The sequence below is a fragment of the Rhododendron vialii genome, chromosome 9a (assembly GCF_030253575.1).
Source record: "Rhododendron vialii isolate Sample 1 chromosome 9a, ASM3025357v1".
Classification (NCBI taxonomy): Eukaryota; Viridiplantae; Streptophyta; class Magnoliopsida; order Ericales; family Ericaceae; genus Rhododendron; species Rhododendron vialii.
Genome location: NC_080565.1, coordinates 36,454,261 through 36,478,081, shown reverse-complemented (window position 1 = coordinate 36,478,081; position 23,821 = coordinate 36,454,261). Strand labels below are relative to the sequence as shown.

The following is a 23,821-nucleotide window of genomic DNA, read 5'->3' as shown; positions in this document are numbered from 1 at the left end:
TAATCATAGTTTTTATGTTTTTAGTCACGGTTTAAATGAGTTTTAATCACGATTTTTATCCTGTGGTTAAAAGATAGAGATTTTTAGTTACACCTTAATAGACCACGGTTTTGAATGCAAGATTAAAAGTGAAAGATCACACCAAATGACCAAGATCTTTATCTATTTTTGTAGTAGTGATCCATGCTTGCATGCCTAAAGGAGGCTGGATCGGACCGAAATACCCCGACCTTTTAAACACTAGCTTGCTTTGGTTTGTGGGATTTTGTGGTAATTTCGCAAAGTAGAGGAGGAGACTACACTTGAATATCTTTGCATTATAAATTGTAGTATTGGCATGCCTTGAAGGAAGCAACCTTCTTCTTCTTCTTCATTCAAATATCCCCTTGTTCATATAGAACGCTAAAGTTGATGACGCTGATTTCATCATCTCTGTTATTTCACAAGATCAAGCTACTCATCAGCTTGATTTTATTTTTCTCCATTGCCACAAAAGTAACCTGCAAATTGAGCAACAAAACGGATCGATCAGCATTGCTTTCATTCAAGGAACTTATAGATGAGGATCCGCTTGACTCATTAAGTTCCTGGAACAGTTCTCTCGATCTTTGCAAATGGGACGGAGTAACGTGTAGTCGCAAGCATCGGAGAGTAGTGGTTCTGGACTTGAGGGGAAAAAGTCTAAGCGGAATCCTGTCACCTTTCTTGGAAAACCTCTCTTTCCTCAGATCCCTTTACCTCCAGGATAACAGATTCCAAGGAAAAATCCCCCTGGAGCTCAGCCGCTTGTACAGGCTACAACATCTGAATTTCAGTACAAATTCTCTCCAAGGGGAAATTCCAACCAATTTGTCAAACTCCCTCAGTATCATTTATTTATCATTTAATGATCTAGTTGGAAAAATTCCAACCTCGTTTGGTTCTCTCTCCAAGCTCACTGATCTTTTCCTTTCGTCCAACAACCTCAAAGGTGCGATTCCACCTTCTCTCGGTAATCTCTCTCACATCCAAAGTGTAGATTTTGGAAGGAATAGTCTCACAGGAAATATTCCACATTCCATTGGTCGCCTTAGCAACCTTGATACATTTGGCGTTGGATCGAATAAATTGTCAGGTACTGTCCCTCCTGCACTTTATAATATCTCGACTCTCAGGCGCTTAGGCATTACAAATAACCAACTTACAGGCAGTTTACCCCAAGATATTGGTCTTAGACTCCCCAACCTGGAAAATTTTGTCATTACGACTAACCAATTTTGGGGACCCATTCCAGCTTCTCTTTCTAACGCATCTAGAATCAAATACCTTAGTCTATCCGAAAACAATTTTTCAGGGGGAGTTCCTTTTGACCTGGGGAGAAAGATGAAGAATCTTTTCTATCTAAATCTGGGTGAAAACAATTTAGGTTCTGGGGATGCTAGTGACTTGAGTTTCATCAATTCGTTAACTAACTGTAGCATGCTACAATCATTCAGTTTCTCTACAAATGGTTTTGGTGGTGTTTTACCCACTTCCACAGCCAATCTCTCAAGTCTCCTAAATATTTTATCAGCAGGACGAAACCAGCTGGTTGGAAGCATACCCGCGGGAATTTCAAACTTCGTCAACTTAGAAACTTTGGGTTTGGAAGATAACCTTTTTTCAGGGGTCATTCCCTTTGAAATAGGGAAGCTTAGAAACCTCAAACGAGTATCTTTGAGTACAAACAAATTGTCCGGTCCCATCCCAAAAAGCATTGGAAATCTCACTCAAATATTAGAGATATACCTGGATCTGAACAACTTGAACGGAACCATTCCTTCAAGTATTGAAAATATCTTCGGCTTGCATTACTTGGATCTCTCAGATAATTTCTTAACGGGTCCCATTCCCCAAACAATAGGCCTTTTCTTCTCTCTCACTTTCATGTACTTGTCTTATAACTCTTTTATGGATGCCCTACCACTCGAAATAGGTAAATTGAACAATCTCGAGGAACTAGATGTTTCGGAGAACAAGTTGTCTGGACATATTCCTAGTACTCTGGGAAATTGTTTAAAATTGGAACGCCTTTCTCTAGAGGGTAACACTTTTCAGGGTAGTATTCCTCCCTCCTTTAGCTCCTTGAGAGGAATTGAAAGTCTGGATCTTTCACGCAATAACTTGTCCGGCAAAATTCCAGAAGATCTAGCTGCCCTCGTTAATTTAAAGAATCTGAACTTGTCATTTAACAACTTGGCTGGTGAGGTGCCCTTGCAAGGTGTCTTTGGAAACTTGAGTACGATTTCACTTGTTGGAAATAAAGGGCTTTGTGGAGGCATTGTAGAAATGCGGTTACCTGCTTGCCCAAAGTCCATAAAGAAGGGGAATCGCCTTGGCTTCAAAATTATTGTTCCAATTGCTTGCATAATCCCATGTCTTTCACTGGTGCTACTTTTGGTTGTTTTTCTTAGGAAAAGAAAACAGAAAAACAAATCTCTCACCCAACCAGTTATGGGAGATGATTTCTTGAGGGTTTCATATGATCAGCTCCTTAACGCCACTAGTGGATTCTCTTCATTAAACTTAATTGGAGCTGGAAGTTTTGGCACCGTGTACAAAGGAATTCTCCATGAAGGGGATAAACCAATTGCTGTCAAGGTGCTCAATCTTGAACGAAGAGGAGCTTCGAAGAGCTTCTTGGTTGAATGTGAAGCTTTGAGGAAAACAAGGCACAAAAATCTTCTAAAGATCATAACAGTTTGTTCAAGTACAAACCATGCAGGTGATGATTTTAAAGCACTAGTTTTTGAGTACATGCCCAATGGAAGTTTAGAGAAGTGGTTGCATCCAGGAGAAGATACACCGCAACAAGAATGGAACTTAAGCCTTTCCCAAAGGTTAAATATAGCGATCCACGTTGCATGTGCCTTAGAATACCTTCATCACCGTTGTGAAACTCCAATTGTTCACCGCGATCTAAAGCCAAGCAATGTTCTCATTGATGAAGACATGATTGCCCATGTGGGAGATTTTGGGCTAGCCAAGTTCCTCACCATCAACATCGGTAACAGTGATGGTGGGCAAACAAATTCACTTGCAATCAAAGGTTCTATAGGCTATGTTGCGCCAGGTAAGCAGATCACTAATTTCTCTTCTCCTTTCTTTTTTCTCTATCAGACATTTCTAAATAGTAGCCTACATTTCTTCTGTTTGGTATGACTTTTATTTCCTTTCTTCTATTTGGTATGACTTTTATTTCCTTAACTATTTAAATGCAGAATATGGAATTGGAGGAAGGACATCTACAGAAGGAGATGTTTACAGCTATGGGATTTTGTTATTGGAAATGCTGACAGGAAAAAGACCGACAGATGAATTATTCACGATCAGACAAAGCCTTCATGAATTTTGCAAGGAGGCATTGCCGGAGAGAGTGATGGAGATTGTTGATTCGCGCATGCTATTAGTAGAACCTACTGAAGTTGAAAATGATTCTCAGAAAGAAAGAGTCAGACGAGACAAAATAAGAGAATGCTCAATTTCCCTTGTGAGGATTGGAATTGCAAGTTCTGCGGAATCACCTAGCGAAAGGATGAACATCAAGGACGTGATCATCGGATTAATGAAAATAAAGGAAGTATTTTTTGGAGTAGGTATCCATGGTAGGAGACAAATGAGGATGCGACTCACCGGTGAAGGAACGTCTCAAGAATAGCTACTAAGAGTGCCACTAGAGGAATGGACTCAGCGGAGGATGCTTGGAAGGTTTGAAGCACAATCACTTTGTTAGAAAGGCCAAAACCGAAATATGTAGGCCGGTTTGTTAATCATGTATGTTTGTTAATCATGTAAGTTAAGAAGAATAAGAACCCAATAAATAATTACAAGTAAGGCATCTTTATTGGTTTGGTAACAAATAGTAACATTTTCGAAACGCTCTCACTTGGGAACGGATGTGTTTTTTCGATGGAAACGGTTTTGGTCTCTGCTTTTCATTTGTATACTTGTAGTTCATATGCTAGTTATTTGGGCTTGCGCAGATTGAATATGTTTTCCTGAGACAGTGTAGTTTTTGTATATCCCATTCGTTCCCCACCAATCAAGAATATGTTTTGAACAAGTTACCTGCCGGACTTCGACTCTGCAGAGATATCATATATAGAGACGGCAACCCAAGAACCAGCAGATGGAAGTTCAGATGACAGGAAAAACCGAGGAGATGAAGGCCTTGTTTCCCACACTTTCTCTACCAAAAATTCCCTTACAAAATACTAGGAATAACTAACCTAACCAATCCCAAATTAAAAATAGCGTTTCGGACCTTCTCAATTCTCATGATCTTCCGTTGTGCGTCGTTTCCTAATGACACCACTCCCGCGCCTCCCGACCAAAGCAGTGAAAATGTCTCTGGAAACCCCCTCCAGAATCACTTCTACTGACGACCCCCTTGCGACGATCGATCAAAATTCCTTCGTCCACCATTGCCCATATTCCAGAAACTCTTTCTGGCGCAGCATTTCACACGGTAAGCAGTCTCTAAATGCCGATAAAATGTTGTTCTAGATCATGACGAACAAGGGCGGAACCAAGAATTTATTCCGCCCTAGGCTAACCAAAAGTTATATATATGAACTAAAAAAAGGCCTACACGTACATAAATATATAAATTTTCAAAAATAAACAAAGGAAAAGTGCAAAAGAGTTTTTCCTCCCTTTTTATTTTGTTGTTCTATTAGAGCATGTATAATAGAGTAGCAAAAAGGAATATTAGCTATTATAGCTACCTGGGGCGCATAGACTTGCTCCTGGGGCGCACAAAGTTCCACAAATTTCTCAAACTTTGCTAGTTTGTCTCGGAAACTCCTGATATTCGTTTTTTGCAAGGTTAAAACCGCTAAAAAACTTGTTGAGTCTAATTACCAACCCAAGTAGTTGGAGTCTATAATTGTTTGTGTATATAAAGATATGACCAATTTACTCTCGGTGATTTGAAAACTAAATCATTTCAATAAAACACTGGCATCTCCCTCATTTGAAATCGGATAAAGACCTACGGAGTATTATATATCGATAAAGAGAACTTTCAATTTACTAGAAGATGGTGGAATCCAACCATCAAAATAATAATGTTTAGTTCATAACAATTGGGTAGTAACTAACGCTAGCCTAGCCCATGCTCAACGGTACATAAGACACATACAAAGACCAAGTATAGCGAAAAAAACAAGCAACAAGAAACCACATTATGGACAAATTAAATGTTATTTTGAGATACCCCAAACAGCGTACAAATTCTTTACTGACTATTAAATTTTGTATTTCGCATGCTTGGATCCTCTCTCTCTCTCTCTCTCTCTCTCTCTCGGATCTGAAGCTGGGGCCGGCGCGGGTGACAATCAAGCTCTCTCGAAGCTGAGGTCTCGCATCGCCTCCTCGAAGCTTCGACGCCCACGATCTGAGATGTAGATATACAGGGGAAAGAAGGCAGCTGGGGGTGTTCGGCCGGAATTCTCCTTGTTTTAAAGTGAACTACTAATTCTTCTCCGTTGGACACAGAGGTGCTAGGTGTGTCCCACATTTAGATTGAATTTGGGCTTATAAAAGTAAACCTGAAAAGGAACTCTTATTTGGTGATTACTGATTAGCAATAAGCATGAGTGGAAAACTGAAAAATCTGTAGTATTAGTAATTTTTCGTGATTTGGACAGAGCCCTTAAGAGAATCTAACCCAGGCTAAATAGGTCTGTATCTCCTAATTTTTGGACTTCAGACAAAATTTATATCCAAGTTGTTTATGTGTGGCACTAAACTAAAATACAACTCAATTTGTATAGTTTTTCTCCAACAGATATGGTTATTTGTCCATTTTCATACTCTTTGTTGTCTGAAACAAATAAAGTTAATTATCCTCTCTTTAATCCCAAATCGAAATAAAACCAACAAATATGGTTATTTATCCAAATCAATACTATGTATTATTTCAAAAATGACCAAAAGATAAGGTTATCTTTTACGAAGTAGGTGGTAATATGACCAACAAATATGGTTATTTGTCTAAATTTATACTTTGTATTATTTTAAAAGACCAACAGATAAGGTTATGTGCTATGTATAATCGTAATAAAATCAATAGATATGGTTACCTATCCAATAACACAAATATGTGTGACATAGAACAAATAGATAACATTATGTGTGCGACATAGAACAAGCAGTACTCTTATATGTGTTACTTTGTCATCCTAATAACACAAATAAAAATAAACAGATAACGTTATATGTATGACGCACAAAACATACAAGTAACTTTATATGTCTATTTTCTCTCTCCAAAATAGAAAAAGAAAAAAAAAGAAAAAGATAACGTTATTTATGCAAGTCAAATCTTTGTATCTTTCAAAAAAGAACCAAAAAACTATATTAGTACAAAATAGTTGATGACATGAAAGTAAGATTTTTAATTTTCCTATATTAGTACAAAATAGTTGATGACGTGTGTTATCTTTTTGTATATCCCCAAAACAAAGTAAAAAAATAACGTTATCTCTTCAAATTAAATAATGGACGTTATAGGTGTTCATTACAACAATACTCATATGAAAAATGATATGGATACTAACTCCATGGGTATAATTGCTATAAAGCCAACGAAAAAGGCTCTCTCATTCCCAAAAGCTTATCCATGCAAATTTGTACTCTTTACAAATTCAATAAAATTAAAAGATATGGTTATCTGTCCGAATTTATACTCTGTATTATCCCAAATAGCAATAAGATATTCCTGTAATTAGAACAAATTTGTATTAACTACGGCTAGAGATAGTGTACAAGCTAGAAAACCATTCAGCTCTTTTGGAAAATGTGGAATGGCGGAGAAAATTAAAAAGAAGTAAAAGAGAAACTAAAGGGAAGTGTATTCTTCTTATTTGTTGAAAAAACAGAAAGAAATATTGATTAATTGTGTGAGAGAGAAGATAGAAGGAAGGAAAGCTGAAGGAGGAGTTAATTTTCCTTGCCCTTTTGTCAAACTTTGAAGTCCAACAAGGAAGAGGAAACAGAGTCTTCCACCATGACACAACATGTTACTGTCATCTCGATCACCATAGAAAAGTCCACAAAATAAAGCGATTGCCGTAGAATTAACACTCAACCCTCTTGAAGGGTTGGAGTTTTTTCAAGTCCTCCATTCACATTTTGCCTTTTTTTTTTTTTCCCCAGTCAAGCCACATCCACCGAGATAGACTGATAGAGCATTCCATCACAATCTACCAATCTTTTCCTAGTAAATTAGCAAGACTTGGGGAAAGACTAATGGGAAGACATGGGGATTGTTCAGGAATCAACAATTCTTTTGAGAGGAGTATAGTAGACTATAGAAATTAAAGAATTGAACTAATGCCTTAACAAACTAATTTAGTTAGAAAGTAGGCTAGATGACATTTTAACAGTTCAAACCACGTGAAAATTGGAGTTTGGGAGTGATCATGGCAAGACCGCAAAGTTTGGTCAGTTTTGAAATTGCGATGATGCGCCCGGGGCGCAATGAACGGCTCGTGGGGCGCATAGAATTGCTCCTGGGGCGCACAAAGCTCCATAGATTCCTCACACTTTATGAGCTTGTTCCGGACACTCCCAAACTCCGTTTTTTACCAGGTTAGAACCGTTAAAAAGCTTGTTGAATCTACATTCCAACCCTAGTAGTTGGAGTCTATAATATTTTTTTGTATATATAAATATATGACCAATTTACCCTCCCGGGGCGCAATGAACGGCTCGTGGGGCGCATTGAATTGCTCCTGGGGCGCACAAAGCTCCATAGATTCCTCACACTTTATGAGCTTGTTCCGGACACTCCCAAACTCCGTTTTTTACCAGGTTAGAACCGTTAAAAAGCTTGTTGAATCTACATTCCAACCCTAGTAGTTGGAGTCTATAATATTTTTTTGTATATATAAATATATGACCAATTTACCCTCAGTAAGTCAAAAACTAAATCATTTCGGTAAAACGCTCGCAACTCCCTCATTTGAAATCAGATAAAGACCTATAATATATCGATAAAGAGAACTTTCAATTTACTAAAAGATGGTGGAATCCAACCATCAAAATAATAATGTTTAGTTTATAATAACTGGGTAGTAACTAAGGCTAGCCTAGCCCAGCTCCTGCTCAACAGTACATAAGACACAGTTCCAATACAAAGACCAAGTATAGCGAAAAAATCAAGCAACAAGAAACCACATTATGGACCAATTAAATGGTGTTTTGAGATACCCCAAACAGCGTACAAATTCTTAATTGACTATTAAATTTTGTATTTTGCATGCTTGGATAGGAAAAACAGAGGTTTTCTTCAAGTCAATTTTGGACACTGCATTATTGTACTACCCAGTATTCCATTCCATGGACTTCATTGCATGGACCTTCCCAATTTCACATCTTCCAGGAAAATGAAAGGTCTATAAGTCTTTGGCTGTTACCATGACGGAGGAATTAATTAAATATCTCCAGAAATGAAAATAAGGTGCTTACATTCCAATGTGAGCTAGAGTCAGGAGCTAGTTCCTTGCGTCGCTGAACGGTCTAATCCTAATCATATATGTGTAGTTTTAGCGTCCACAGTTCCCGTGACACCACTATCGGCTAATAACAAGGTTTTAACAATACATCAGTATCTTTGTATATGCTTATCAATGTACAGTTTGTTTACCGCATGTTTTCTTGAACTTGGGCCCCTTTTGGCCTTTCCACACTATCCACTGGCTCTTCATTGGAAGACAGGACTCAGTCTAACCGAGGGGCGGCTAGGCGTTGGCGACCAGCTAGTTTCGAGAGAAAATCATAATATTGTGATGGAATGTGTGTACTTTTTAGTTACGTATATATTCACTAAAGATGAAAAAAGCTTCAAATTTAAGGTTTTTCATGCATATGCTTCAAGTACTTTGTATATGACGAGGTGACTCCCAACATGTCCCCATACATGTCTCATGTCTCAAGGTCACTCTTAAAATCTAATAACTCCAATTGGACGCCCATACCTATGATGCCGTGTGGTGCTGGTGCATCATAGGTTCCGAAGCTATAAAGCCTCATTTTGACATCCTCATTGAATTAATATGAAATCATTTTTAATTTGGATAAGTAAGTCCATTAAGAAATCAACCGAAAAAACAAAAGACCTGGGGTATAACCTTGAGAGTTCCCAAGACAAACACAAGACGAACCCCAGAAAAGATTAACCAAAAAACAACTCCCATACCTAACAAAGGCTAGCCTAGCCCATACCGAACGGTACATAGGACACAATTCCAAAAACAAAGATCAAAGATAGCAAAGAGAATGAGCACAATGAAACCACATGAATATGGTCCAAGTGCTCCATTTGGGATACCCCAAACAGCACTCATATTCTTAATTGACTATTAAATCTTGTATTTCGCGTGCTTGGACAGGGAAAACAGAGGTCTTCTTTCTATTTTGGAAAATTGCATCATCATGCTAATATTACATGGAGTTCATTGAATGGTTCCAAAAACTAACATTTCCAGGAAAATGAAGGTCAAGTCTTTGGTTGTTACTGTGGAAGAGGAGTCATCTCCAGAAAGGAACATAAGGTGCTTGCATTCCAGCTGTGTGAGCTAGGCCCTATATATTTCTAACTAAAATAAAAAATCTCAACTACATAATACTCCCTCGGAGTATTGAATTAATTCATTTTGACCCATTTTAACACTAAGGCATAAGGCCACAAAATTACCATTTTACCTTTTAAGCATCCCCTAATACGAAACTATTGCAGATTTAAGTGTATTTTGGAGTTTAATTACGTAAAATTAAGGCTGCATTTCACTTGGCTAGGTATTTGCAAAGAGATTTACAACAAGAAAAAAAAAAAAAAAACCAAACTGATAAATTACTTTAGTTTTTTCACTATCATGTCCTTATATTTCTTCGATTAAAGAAAAAAAATCTTCTTATATATGGAGTATTTCTCATCACTTTTCAGTTTTTTCGAGGCAATTTCTTCTTAAATACATGATCAAGGCACAGTCCTAGTGTAAGAATTCTATATGTAATGTTGTCTCAAATTTTAATGAATAAGTAACAATGGGGGTTAGCAAAATTTACCCCTAGAGAAAAAGACATTTGGAATTTTGGTTCAGTACTTTACCTTTTTATTTCTCTTTTTGCTATAACATTGATATTCAAATCGATGAAATCTTGTAAATTTTCCTTACTTCCACATTTGGTATTGCAATAAAGTAATAAAACTATAGTTACAGTTGTGAAATGATGAGAAAAGAAATGAAACAAAAATCTTCTTCCTCCAAATCATTGATGAACTCCCCGGCCTTCGGTCCTTCACCTGTATCATGATTTAAATCTTTACGGTTGCAAAGAACTTCTTAAACAATTTTCTAATTGGTCTCGATGATACAAAATCTTTGGTTGGACACTTCGCTATATATGGCGTGTCCAATACATACATGCCGTGTCATATTGATAAGTGAGATTCCCAATCTACATGGTGCGACTAGTAATTACGAGGACTTCATCGCATGGCCTTTTCCAATCTGCATTGCAAGTCAAGTCTTTGGACTGTTACGGTGAAAGAGGAGTCTTTATCCACGCTTGCATGCCTAAAGGAGGCTGGATTGGACCGAAATACCCCTACCTTTTAAACACTAGCTTGCTTTGGTTTGTGGGGTTTTGTGGTAATTTCGCCAAGCAGAGGAGGAGACTATACTTGAATATCTTTGCATTATACATTGTAGTATTGGCATACCTTGAAGGAAGCAACCTTCTTCTTCTTCTCCTTAGTAATTCAAATATCCCCTTGTTTATATAGAATGCTAAAGTTGATGACACTCATCTCGTCATCTCAGTTAATTCACATGATCAAGCTACTCAGCTTGGTGTTATTTTTCACCACTCACACACAAGTTGCCTGCAGATTGAGCAATGAAACAGATCGACTAGCATTGCTTTCGTTCAAGGAACTTATAGCCGAGGATCCGCTTGGCTCGTTAAGTTCCTGGAACAATTCTTTCAATCTCTGCAAATGGGACGGAGTAAGGTGCAGTCGCAAGCATCAGAGAGTAGTGGTTCTGGACTTGAGGGGCAAAAGTCTCAAGGGAACCATGTCACCTTTCATTGGAAACCTCTCTTTCCTCAGATCCCTTTACCTCCACGAAAACAGATTCCAAGGAAAAATCCCCTTGGAGCTCAGCCGCTTGTTCAGGCTGCGACGTTTGAATTTCAGTAGCAATTCTCTCCAAGGGGAAATTCCAACCAATTTTTCAAACTCCCTTAGGGTCATTGAATTACCATTTAATGATCTAGTTGGAAAAATTCCAGCCTCGTTTGGTTCTCTCTCCAAGCTCACTCATCTTCGCCTTGTCTCCAACAACCTCATCGGAGGGATTCCACCTTCTTTCGGTAACCTCTCTCTCCTCCAAGGAACAGATTTGGGAGTGAATAGTCTCACAGGAACTATTCCACATTCCATCGGCCGCCTTAGCAACCTTCGGGTAATCGGCATTGGTGTTAATAAATTGTCAGGTACTGTCCCTCCCACACTTTATAATATCTCGACTCTTATGCAGCTAGTAGTTGCAGATAACCAACTTACAGGCAGTTTACCCCAAGATATTGGTCTTAGACTCCCCAACCTGATACTTTTTAGCATTGCGGATAACCAATTTTGGGGACCCATTCCAGCTTCTCTTTCTAACGCATCTAGAATGGAAAACCTTGAGCTATCAGATAACAATTTTTCGGGGGGAGTTCCTTTTGACCTGGGGAGAAAGATGAAGAATCTTTTCGTTCTAAATCTAGGTAAAAACAATTTAGGTTCTGGGGATGCTAGTGACTTGACCTTCATCGATTCATTAACAAACTGTAGCAAGCTACAAATATTTGGTTTCTATGAAAATGGTTTTGGTGGTGTTTTACCCACTTCCATAGCCAATCTCTCGAGTCACCTCAATTTTTTAGGAGCAGGAAGGAACCAGCTGGTTGGAACCATCCCCGTGGGAATTTCAAACTTCGTCAACTTAGATACTTTGGGTTTGGAAGAAAACCATTTTTCAGGGGTCATTCCCTTTGAAATAGGGAAGCTTAGAAACCTCGAACTAGTATCTTTCAGTACAAACAAATTGTCCGGTCCGATCCCAGAAAGCATTGGAAATCTCACTCGAATATTTGGGCTAGACCTTGGGGGGAACAACTTGAACGGAACCATTCCTTCAAGTATTGAAAACATCCTGGGCTTGCATACCTTGAATCTCTCACATAATTTCTTAACGGGTCCCATTCCCCAAACAGTAGGCCTTTTCTTCTCTCTCACTTTCATGTACTTGTCTTATAACTCTTTTAAGGGTGCCCTGCCACTCGAAATCGGGAAATTGAACAATCTCCAAGAACTAGATGTTGCGGAGAACAAGTTGTCTGGACATATTCCTAATACTCTGGGAAATTGCTTGAAAATGGAAGGCCTTTTTCTAGAGGGTAACATGTTTCAGGGTAGTATTCCTCTCACTTTTAGCACCTTGAAAGGAATAGAAAGTCTGGATCTTTCGAGCAATAACTTGTCCGGCCAAATTCCTGAAGATCTAGCTGCCCTCGTTCTTTTAAAGAATCTGAACTTGTCATTTAACAACTTGGTTGGTGAGGTGCCTTTGCAAGGTGTCTTTGGAAACTTGAGTACGATTTCACTTGTTGGAAATAAAGGGCTTTGTGGAGGCATTGCAGAAATGCAATTACCTGCTTGCCCAAAGTCCATAAAGAAGGGGAATCGCCTTGGCTTCAAAATTATTGTTCCAATTGCTTGCATAATCCCATGTCTTTCACTGGTGCTACTTTTGGTTGCTTTTCTTAGGAAAAGAAAACAGAAAAACAAATCTCTCACCCAACTAGTTATGGGAGATGATTTCTTGAGGGTTTCATATGATCAGCTCCTTAACGCCACTGGTGGATTCTCTTCATTAAACTTAATTGGAGCTGGAAGTTTTGGCACCGTGTACAAAGGAATTCTCCATGAAGGGGCTAAACCAATTGCAATCAAGGTGCTCAATCTTGAACGAAGAGGAGCTTCGAAGAGCTTCTTGGCTGAATGTGAAGCTTTGAGGAAAACAAGGCACAAAAATCTTCTTAAGATCATAACAGTTTGTTCAAGTACAAACCATGCAGGTGATGATTTTAAAGCACTAGTTTTTGAGTACATGCCCAATGGAAGTTTAGAGAAGTGGTTGCATTCAGGAGAGGATACACCGCAACAAGAATGGATCTTAAGCCTTTCCCAAAGGTTAAATATAGCAATCGACGTTGCATGTGCCTTAGAATACCTTCATCACCGTTGTGAAACTCCAATTGTTCACTGCGATCTAAAGCCAAGCAATGTTCTCATTGATGAAGACATGATTGCCCATGTGGGAGATTTTGGGCTGGCCAAGTTCCTCACCATCAACAGTGGTAACAGTGATGGCGGGCAAACAAATTCACTTGCAATCAAAGGTTCTATAGGCTATGTTGCGCCAGGTTAGCAGATCACTAATTTTTCTTCTTCTTTCTTTTTTCCCTATCAGACATTTCTAAATAGTAGCCTACATTTCTTCTGTTTGGTATGACTTTTATTTCCTTAACTATTTAAATGCAGAATATGGAATTGGAGGAAGGACATCTACAGAAGGTGATGTTTACAGTTATGGGATTTTGATATTGGAAATGCTGACAGGAAAAAGACCGACAGATGAATTGTTTACAATCAGACAAAGCCTTCATGAATTTTGCAAGGAGGCATTGCCAGAGAGAGTGATGGAGATTGTTGATTCGCGCATGCTATTAGTAGAACCTATTGAAGCTGAAAATGATGCTCAGAAAGAAAGAGTCAGACGAGACAAAATAAGAGAATGCTCAGTTTCCCTTGTGAGGATTGGCATTGCATGTTCTGCGGAATCACCTAGCGAAAGGATGAACATCAAGGACGTGATCATCGGATTAATGAAAATAAAGGAAGTATTTTTTGGAGTAGGTATCCATGGCAGGAGACAAATGAGGATGCGACTCACCGGCGAAGGAACGTCTCGAGAATAGCTACTAAGAGTGCCACTAGAGGTATGGACTCAGCGGAGGATGCTTGGAAGGTTTGAAGCACAATCACTTTGTTAGAAAGGCCAAAAGCCAAATATGCAGGCCGGTTTGTTAATCATGTAAGTTAAGAAGAATAAAAGAGAAGGTGAAAGTTCTTTCCCATGTATAGTTTTGAGTTTTCAAGTAGTCATAGTTGTGCATATTTAATTCCGTATACATGTAAGTAACCAATAAATAATTACAAGTAAGGCATTAGGAATGTGCCAGTAGCATCTTTATTGGTTTGGTAACAAATAGTAACATTTTCGAAACGCTCTCACTTCGGAACGGATGTGTTTTTTCGATGGAAACGGTTTTGGTCTCTGCTTTTCACATGCTAGTTATTTGGGCGTGAACTCATTTGTATACTTGTAGTTCAAATGCTAGTTATTTGGGCTTGCGCAGATTGAATATGTTTTCCTGAGACAGTTTAGTTTTTGTATATCCCATTCGTTCCCCACCGATCAAGAATATGTTTTGAACAAGTTACCCGCCGGACTTCGACTCGGCGGAGATATCATATATAGAGACGGCAACCCAAGAACCAGCAGATGGAAGTTCCGATGACAGGAAAAACCGAGGAGATGAAGGCCTTGTTTCCCACACTTTCTCTACCAAAAATTCCCTTACAAAATACTAGGAATAACTAACCTAACCAATCCCTAATTAAAAATAGCGTTTCGGACCTTCTCAATTCTCATGATCTTCCGTTGTGCGTCGTTTCCTAATGACACCACTCCCGCGCCTCCCGACCAAAGCAGTGAAAATGTCTCTGGAAGCCCCCTCCAGAATCACTTCTACTGACGACCCCCTTTCGACGATCGATCAAAATTCCTTTGTCCACCATTGCCCATCTTCCAGAAACTCTTCCTGGCGCAGCATTTCACATGGTAAGCAGTCTCTAAATGCCGATAAAATGTTATTCTAGATCATGATGAACAAGGGCGGAACCAGGAATTTATTCCGCCCTGGGCTAACCAAAATTTATATATATGAACTAAAAAAAGGCCTACTCGTACATAAATATATAAATTTTCAAAAATAAACAAACGAAAAGTGCAAAAGAGGTTTTCCTCCCTTTTTATTTTGTTGTTCTATTAGAGCATGTATAACAGAGTAGCAAAAAGGAATATTAGCTATTATAGCTACCTGGGGTGCATAGACTTGCTCCTGGGGCGCACAAAGTTCCACAAATTTCTCAAACTTCGCAAGTTTGTCCCGGAAACTCTTGGTATCCATTTTTTGCAAGGTTAAAACCGTTAAAAAGCTTGTTGAGTCTAATTTCCAATCCAAGTAGTTGGAGTCTATAATTGTTTGTGTATATAAAGATATGACCAATTTACTCTCGCTGATTTGAAAACTAAATCATTTCAGTAAAACGCTGGCATCTCCCTCATTTGAAATCGGATAAAGACCTATTATATATCGATAAAGAGAACTTTCAATTTACTAGAAGATGGTGAAATCCAACCATCAAAATAATAATGTTTAGTTCATAACAATTGGGTAGTAACTAAGGCTAGCCTAGCCCATGCTCAACAGTACATAAGATACAATTCCAATACAAAGACCAAGTAAACCGAAAAAAACAAGCAACAAGAAACCACATTATGGACCAATTAAATGATATTTTGAGATACCCCAAACAGCGTACAAATTCTTAACTGACTATTAAATTTTGTATTTCGCATGCTTGGATCCTCTCTCTCTCTCTCTCTCTCTCGGATCTCAAGCTGGGGCCGGCGCGGGTGACAATCAAGCTCTCTCGAAGCTGAGGTCTCGCATCGCCTCCTCGAAGCTTCGACGCCCACGATCTGAGATGTAGATATACAGGGGAAAGAAGGCAGCTGGGGGTGTTCTGCCGAAATTCTCCTTGTTTTAAAGTGAACTACTAATTCTTCACCGTTGGACACATAGGTGCTAGGTGTGTCCCACATTTAGATTGAATTTGGGCTTATAAAAGTAAACCTGAAAAATAACTCTTATTTGGTGATTACTGATTAGCAATAAGCATGAGTGGAAAACTGAAAAATCTGTAGTATTAGTAATTTTTCGTGATTTGGACAGAGCCCTTAAGAGAATTTAACCCAGGCTAAATAGGTCTATATCTCCTAATTTTTGGACTTCAGACAAAATTTATATCCAAGTTGTTTATGTGTGGCACTAAACTAAAATACAACTCAATTTGTATAGTTTTTCTCCAACAGATATGGTTATTTGTCCATTTTCATACTCTTTGTTGTCTGAAACAAATAAAGTTAATTATCCTCTCTTTAATCCCAAATCGAAATAAAACCAACAAATATGATTATTTATCCAAATCAATATTATGTATTATTTAAAAAATGACCAAAAGATAAGGTTATCTTTTACGAAGTAGGTGGTAATATAACCAACAAATATGGTTATTTGTCTAAATTTATATTTTGTATTATTTTAAAAGACCAACAAATAAGGTTATGTGCTATGTATAATCGTAATAAAATCAATAGATACGGTTATCTATCCAATAACACAAATTTGTGTGACATAGAACAAATAGATAACATTATGTGTGCGACATAGACTAAACAGTATCCTTATATGTGTTACTTTGTCATCCTAATAACACAAATAAAAATGAACAGATAACGTTATATGTGAAACACACAAAACATACAAATAACTTTATATGTCTATTTTTCCCTCCAAAATAGAAAAAGAAGAAGAAAAGATAACGTTATTTATGCAAGTCAAATCTTTGTAGCTTTCAAAAAAGAACCAAAAAACTATATTAGTACAAAATAGTTGATGACATGAAAGTAAGATTTTTAATTTTACTAGAGTACAAAATAGTTGATGACATGTGTGTTATCTATTTTGTATATCCCAAAAACAAAGTAAAAAAATAACATTATCTCTTCAAATTAAATAATGGACGTTATAGGTGTTCATTACAACCAATTTCGTATGAAAAATGATAAAAGCCAACAAAAAAGGCTCTCTCATTCCCAAAAGCTTATCCATGCAAATTTGTACTCTTTACAAATTCAATAAAATAAAAAGATATGATTATCTGTCCGAATTTATACTCTATATTATCCCAAATAGCAATAATATCAACATATCTAATTATCTATCCAACTTTAAATACTCTGTCAAAAAATCAACATATAAGGTTATCATTGCAAAATATGCACTCTTTATAATAGAAATTAAAGTAACATATGTGGTTATTAGTCTAATTTAAACTATATTATCCCAATACGATCAACAAATAACGTTATCTGAGTGCTCTACATTATCGCCCATATTCCCAATAAAATTAATAAATATAGTTATCTGTCCAATCTATTCTCTTTATTACCCAAAAAATTCAACATATTATTAGTATAAAGAATTAAAATAACATTGCCGGTAAAAAAAAGAATTAAAATAACATTGGTTTAGTAACATAAATATGTATAAAAAAAAATAGTATAATTGCACTCGATATTATAGCAGTAGTTGAACGATCTCTCTAAAAACAGTAGTATGTATCTCTAAAAAGCTGATACTTTTAATTTTTCTTTCCTTTTGGATCATTATTGCACTGTTCACCCACCCACAAAATTCCAAAACCCCTCCATCTTTATCTCAAGTCTGAGGAAGAGTAGTAAATGTCAGAAATGAGTTTGGCTTTGAAGAAGTGCGACTCGCCGTGAAGAGCAGAAGATCCATGAGGTCGCACAAATCATGAAAATCAACCACTACCAATTGCCGACAAGCCTTGCCGGAGACCATTTAACTTCCGGGGACCACCAAAATGCCTTCAACACCCACCGATCTTTCTCAATTTGTACAAAACAACAACTTCTCAATTCCATAGCACCTTCTACTAACTATTTTGAAGTCTGGCGACCCGATCGAAACTGTTCTGAAACATCCACCGTGCTCGAATCGACCATCGCGTTGCCACTGGCGTCGATGGGGCTGAATGCCTGAATCGCAGAAGAGAGGGACAGAGAGAAAATAGTAAAGGTTAAATAAAGAAGGGTAGTGTTGTCAATTCGTGAACCTTAAGACTCTATAAAAAACGCCTCAATGGATTTGACACTGTACAAAAATTTAGGCCGGAGGAATGTTAGGTACAAAGAAAATTTATCCCGAAAGTATCCCGAAAACAACAATCAATGGTTGAGAATCACTTTAATGATTGTATCACACACATCAAAGTGAATCTCAACCATTAGTTGATCTTTTCGGGATAGTTTCGGGATAAATTTTCTTTGTCCATAGCATTTCTGTCTCTTAAAATTGAAATTTTGTATCCCAAAGCCATGTCATTAGGCACGAATGCCAAGCTAAGTTAAGCCAATGGTACGGGTAAGGCCCACAGCTTTTTGCGCACGCTCTCTCTGCTCGTCTGGAACACACTATAGTCACAGTTCCTGCACCAAATTGAAGAGAAGCGACCACTCTCGTTCTTCCATTTGGCATCCTTGTACGATTAAATATGGTGTCGAATCGAGTTGTTGTCTGGGAATATAATTGTCCTAGAGCAACTGCACTGTCCATGTGACTGGAAAAACGAGATACCGCCAAATTCACAACCGTATGGCCTGCGTCTTGGTACTTAAACTCATTAATCAACTCCACAGTCTTCAATCGTATCTGCTTATCAAGACAAAGGGATATAGAAAGTACGAAGTTCAACAGTAATCAATCAACCATTCAGCCACAGAATGGTATGAGCACCCAGCTGAACCAAGAGTCACTGTATGGAATAAATTTTCGCCACTGTTTATAATGACTTTTGCTTATAAGTGACCCAGCTTTTACATTAAAGGCAAGGCTAATTACTCTCAACTGTTTTTCCTATCCTTTGGCTTTTGTATTGGAAGCGAATATCGTTAAACAAAACATGTGATGTAAAAAGTAAGGAGAGAAAAATGGCATTTTCATTTCAAATTTGAAGTGCTAGAAGAGTTGTTTATAAATACCAGAAGGAATGTGCAGTCTTGGCCAATGAGTCCTGAAATACGGTATGGAAGCAATTATTCTGTCTGGTGCAAGCAGTCACATTAACCTTTTCATCTAGCTGTTTAACCAGTATCGGTCTAATCTTGTTGAGATGGCGAATTCATAACACAACGGTCTTCTACAGTGTTCACAATTTCTTTATCAGTGCAGATGAAGATATTCCCGTAATTAGAACAAATGTGTACTAACTACCGCTAGAGATTGTGTACAAGCTAGAAAACCATTCAGCTCTTTTGGAAAATGTGGAATGGAGGAGAAAATTAAAAAGAAGTAAAAGAGAAACTAAAGGGAAGTGTATTCTTCTTATTTGTTGAAAAAAAAGAAAGAAATATTGATTAATTGTGTGAGAGAGAAGATAGAAGGAAGGAAAGCTGAAGAAGGAGTTAATTTTCCTTGCCCTTTTGTCAAACTTTGAAGCCCAACAAGGAAGAGGAAACAGAGACTTCCACCATGATACAACATGTTACTGTCATCTCACCATAGAAAAGTCCACAAAACAAAACGATTGCCCTAGATTTAACACTCAACCCTCTTGAAGGGTTGGAGTTTTTCCAAGTCCTGCATTCACATTTTGCCTTCTTTTTTTATTTTTCCAGTCAAGCCACATCCACCGAGATAGAGTATTCCATTGCTATCTACCAATCGTTTCCTAGTAAATTGGGAAGACTTGGGGAAAGACTAATGGGAAGACATGGGGATTGTTCAGGTATCAGCAGTTCTTTTGAGAGGAGTATAGTAGACTATAGTAATCAAAGAATTGAACTAATGCCTTAAAAACTAGGAATGTGAGTACCGAAAGGAACAAAGAATGAGTCGAAGGGTGCGGAAATATGTTTTAGCCTTAATGTCTCCAACGATATTTGAATTGGCCGGTCTAATTTCAACCAACTATTCGTAACCGCAAATCTATTATTTTTATGGTTCGATTTCATCATCTTTTAGTACGTACTTTGAATACCATCTGTATCGATATAAAATAGGTTTTGATCTGGTTTAAAGTTAGTTTGATTCAAGGATTTTACAAAAAATATTTTGTTTTTCGCCATATTGACGGTAAAATTGTCATATATTTTTATTTATAAATAATTTTGGAGTCAAACTAATTTAGTTAGAAAGTAGGCTAGATGACTTTTTTAACAGTTCAAACCACATGAAAATCGGAGTTCGGGAGTGACCATGGCAAGACCGCAAAGTTTGGTCGATTTTGAAATTGCGATGATGCGCCAGGGGCGCAATGAACTGCTCCTGGGGCGCATAGAATTGCTCTTGGGGCGCAAAAAGCTCCACAAATTCCTCACACTTTATGAGTTTGTTCCGGACACTCCTGAACTCCGTTTTTTGCAAGGTTAGAACCGTTAACAAGCTTGTTGAATCTACATTCCAACCCTAGTAGTTGGAGTCTATAATATTTTTTTGTATATATAAAGATTTGACCAATTTACCTTCAGTGCGTCAAAAACTAAATTATTTTTGTAAAACGCTCGCATATCCCTCATTTGAAATCGGATAAAGACCTATAATATATCGATAAAGAGAACTTTCAATTTACTAAAAGATGGTGGAATCCAACCATCAAAATAATAATGTTTAGTTCATAATAACTGGGTAGAAACTAAGGCTAGCCTAGCCCTGCCCATGCTTTACAGTACGCTCAACAGAACATAAGACACAATTCCAATACAAAGATCAAGTATAGCGAAAAAAACAAGCAACAAGAAACCACATTATGGACCAATTAAATGATCTTTTGAGATACCCCAAACAGCGTACAAATTCTTAATTGATTATTTTGGACAGGAAAAATAGAGGTTTTCTTCAAGTCAATTTTGGCTAGGCGTTGGCGACCATCCAGTTTCGAGAGAAAATCATAATATTATGATAGAATGTGTGCATTTTTTAGTTACATATATATTCACCCTCCGGAATTTAACATGTTTGCTACAAGCTTCTTGTTACATCTATATTCCTCTAGCTAAAATCGTTAACATCAACACATTTAAAAGCCACTTGGGATGAACCGAGGGGTGGCTCCGCATTGGCGATCATCCAGTTTTGGAAAATTAACATGTTTGTTACACACTTTTGTGACACCTATATTCATCTCGCTAATGTCCATGTGACCAGAAAATGAGATACCGCCAAATTCACCACCGTATGGCCTGCCTCTTGGTACCTAAACTAATCAATCAACTCCACGGTCTTCAGCATAATCAAGTCATAAATGATTATCAAAACGAAGGGGATATACACATAGCATGAAGTTCAACAGTAATCAATCTTCCTTTTGGCATGTCGTTTTGGGTGAATTTCTTCCGTTTTAAACCAAAATCTTGTACTTTTTTAACTGGTCTATATGATAAGAATCAGAAATATACTGCTTACACCAAAAGATAAAAAATATTCACTAACGATGAAAAAAGCTACAAATTTACGGTTTTTCTGGCATATGCTTCTCATACTTTGTATGTGATGAGGTGACGACCACCATGTTCCCATACATGTCTCATGTCGCATGGTCACTCTTAAAATCTAATAACTCCGATTGAACACCCATACCTATGATACCGTGTGGTGCCGGTGCTTCACAGGTTCCGAAGCTATAAAGCCTCATTTTGACATCCACATTGAATTAATTTTGTTTAAGTAAGTCCATTAAGAAATCAACCAAAAAAACAAAGACCAAAGATAGCAAAGAAAACGAGCACAATGAAACCACATTTTGGACCAAGTGCTCCATTTGAGATACCCCAAACCAAACAACACTCAAATTCTTAATTGACTACTAAATCTGGTATTTCACGTGCTTGGACAGGAAAAATAGAGGTCTTCTTCAAGTCTTTGGCTGTAACCGTGAAAGAGGAGTCATCTCCAGAAAGGAACATAAGGTGCTTGCATTCCAGCTGTGTGAGGTAGGCCCTATATATTTCTAACTAAAATAAAAAATCTCAGGTACGTAAAACTCTCTCGGAGTATTGAATTAATTCATTTTGACCCATTTTAACACTAAGGCCACAAAATTACCATTTTACCTTTTAAGCATCCCATAGTATGAAAACTATTGCAGATTTAAGTGCATTTTGGAGTTTAATTACGTAAAATTAAGGCTGCATTTCACTTAGGTATTTGCAAAGAGATTTACGACAAGAAAGAAAAATAAACCAAACTGATAAATTACTCTAGTTTTTTCACTATCATGTCCTTATATTTCTTTGATTAAAAAAAAGTCTTCTTATGTATTTTTTTTGTCTTCACTTTTCAGTTTTTTTTAGGCGATTTCTTCTCAAATACATGATCAAGGCACAGTCCTAGTGTAAGAATTCTATATGTAATTAATGTTGTCTCTAATTTTAACGAATAAGTAACAATGGGGGTTAGCAAAATTTACCCCTAGAGAAAAAGACATTTGGAATTTTGGATCAGTACTTTACCTTTTTATTTCTCTTTTTGCTAGAAAAATGATATTCAAATCGATGAAATCTTGTAAATTTTCCTTACTTCCACATTTGGTATTGCAATAAAGTAATAAAACTATAGTTACAGTTGTGAAATGATGAGAAAAGAAATGAAACAAAAATCTTCTTCATCCAAATCATTGATGAACTCCCTTTTCTCAAACTTTGAAAAGTCTACAAAACAAAACGATTGCCGTTGAATTAACACTCAACCCTCTTGAACGGTTGGAGTTTTTCCAAGTCCTCCATTCATATTTTGCCTTTTTTTTCCAGTCAAGCCACATCCACCAAGATAGAGCATTCCATTACAACCTATGACTTTGTTGCCATAGAAAAGTCTACAAAACAAAATGGTTGGAATTAACACTCAATCCTCTTGAATGGTTGGAGTTGCTCCAAATTCTTGTCTTTTTTTTCCTTTCAAGTCACATCCACCAAGACTCATCCCACAAGTGACTAATTTTCAAAAAGACAGGCCCACCTGGGCATATATTTCATGCTAGAATAGTTCAATTTAACCTCAAATGTCATGAGCAATGATTCCAAACCCCCAAAGGAAGAGTGAAAGAGTGAGTGAAAATTTCTTCGGTTTGGGTTTTGAGGGAGGATTTTTGAGAGTAATGAGTGTAAAGAGATAGATAGAGAGAATTTATTGGGGACCGTGCCCAAGGATTTTAAGACCCCAAAATGAACAAGGCCTTTACATATAGAGACAAGAATTCTTTCTGGGTCAATGCAGTTGGTAGTAATTTTGGTAAGGTAAGTGGGAATATATCTATGGGATTTCTCGGAATAATGTGTATTTCCAACTCACTTAAAAGTTATGCATGTGAACATTATAACGCCTAACAAGCAGGAAAATTGAGGTCTCTCACAGCATTGCCCTTCCCAATCTGCATAAATACAGTGTGAGCTAGAGCTGCAAGACTGAAGATAGGAGCTGGCTCCTTGTGTAGCTCGATGGTCTGATCTTAATCGTGTGACTGCCTCCTCCCTCTTATGTCTCAAGTTCTGTTTCTCCACAAAATGCGTCAAAACCAAATTAGCTTGGAATGTGGGCGTGCCAGGACAGGTCTACTGTCCGAGTTGTTTTCAAGGCCTAGAGGCCTCAAAATCTGACTTCTAACTAGACAAAAGTGCACGGCCTAAGGGTGAAGACCGTGAGGAGGTTCGTGATTTGCCTTGTCGGGATAAGGACTTAGTATTTCCTAACCGTGTGAAAAATAGAAAGAAAAGTAGAACAAGGCCTAAAACAGAATTAAAAGGACTTTATT

At 37.6% G+C, this 23,821-nt stretch overlaps 2 protein-coding genes across 2 annotated transcripts; both read left to right on the top strand.

The window, feature by feature from the left end:
* Positions 1–295: 295 nt before the first annotated feature.
* LOC131300128 (probable LRR receptor-like serine/threonine-protein kinase At3g47570) lies at positions 296–3,895 on the top strand. The gene is made up of 2 exons (XM_058325823.1): positions 296–3,091; positions 3,240–3,895. Exons 1-2 carry the CDS (start codon positions 412–414, stop codon positions 3,674–3,676), a joined length of 3,117 nt encoding a protein of 1,038 aa, XP_058181806.1. The 5' UTR covers positions 296–411; the 3' UTR covers positions 3,677–3,895.
* A 6,764-nt stretch (positions 3,896–10,659) lies between these two features.
* Positions 10,660–14,442, top strand: LOC131300126 (probable LRR receptor-like serine/threonine-protein kinase At3g47570). The gene is made up of 2 exons (XM_058325821.1): positions 10,660–13,503; positions 13,622–14,442. The coding sequence occupies exons 1-2, from the start codon at positions 10,815–10,817 to the stop codon at positions 14,056–14,058; spliced, it is 3,126 nt and encodes a 1,041-aa protein (XP_058181804.1). The 5' UTR covers positions 10,660–10,814; the 3' UTR covers positions 14,059–14,442.
* The last annotated feature ends 9,379 nt before the right edge of the window (positions 14,443–23,821 follow it).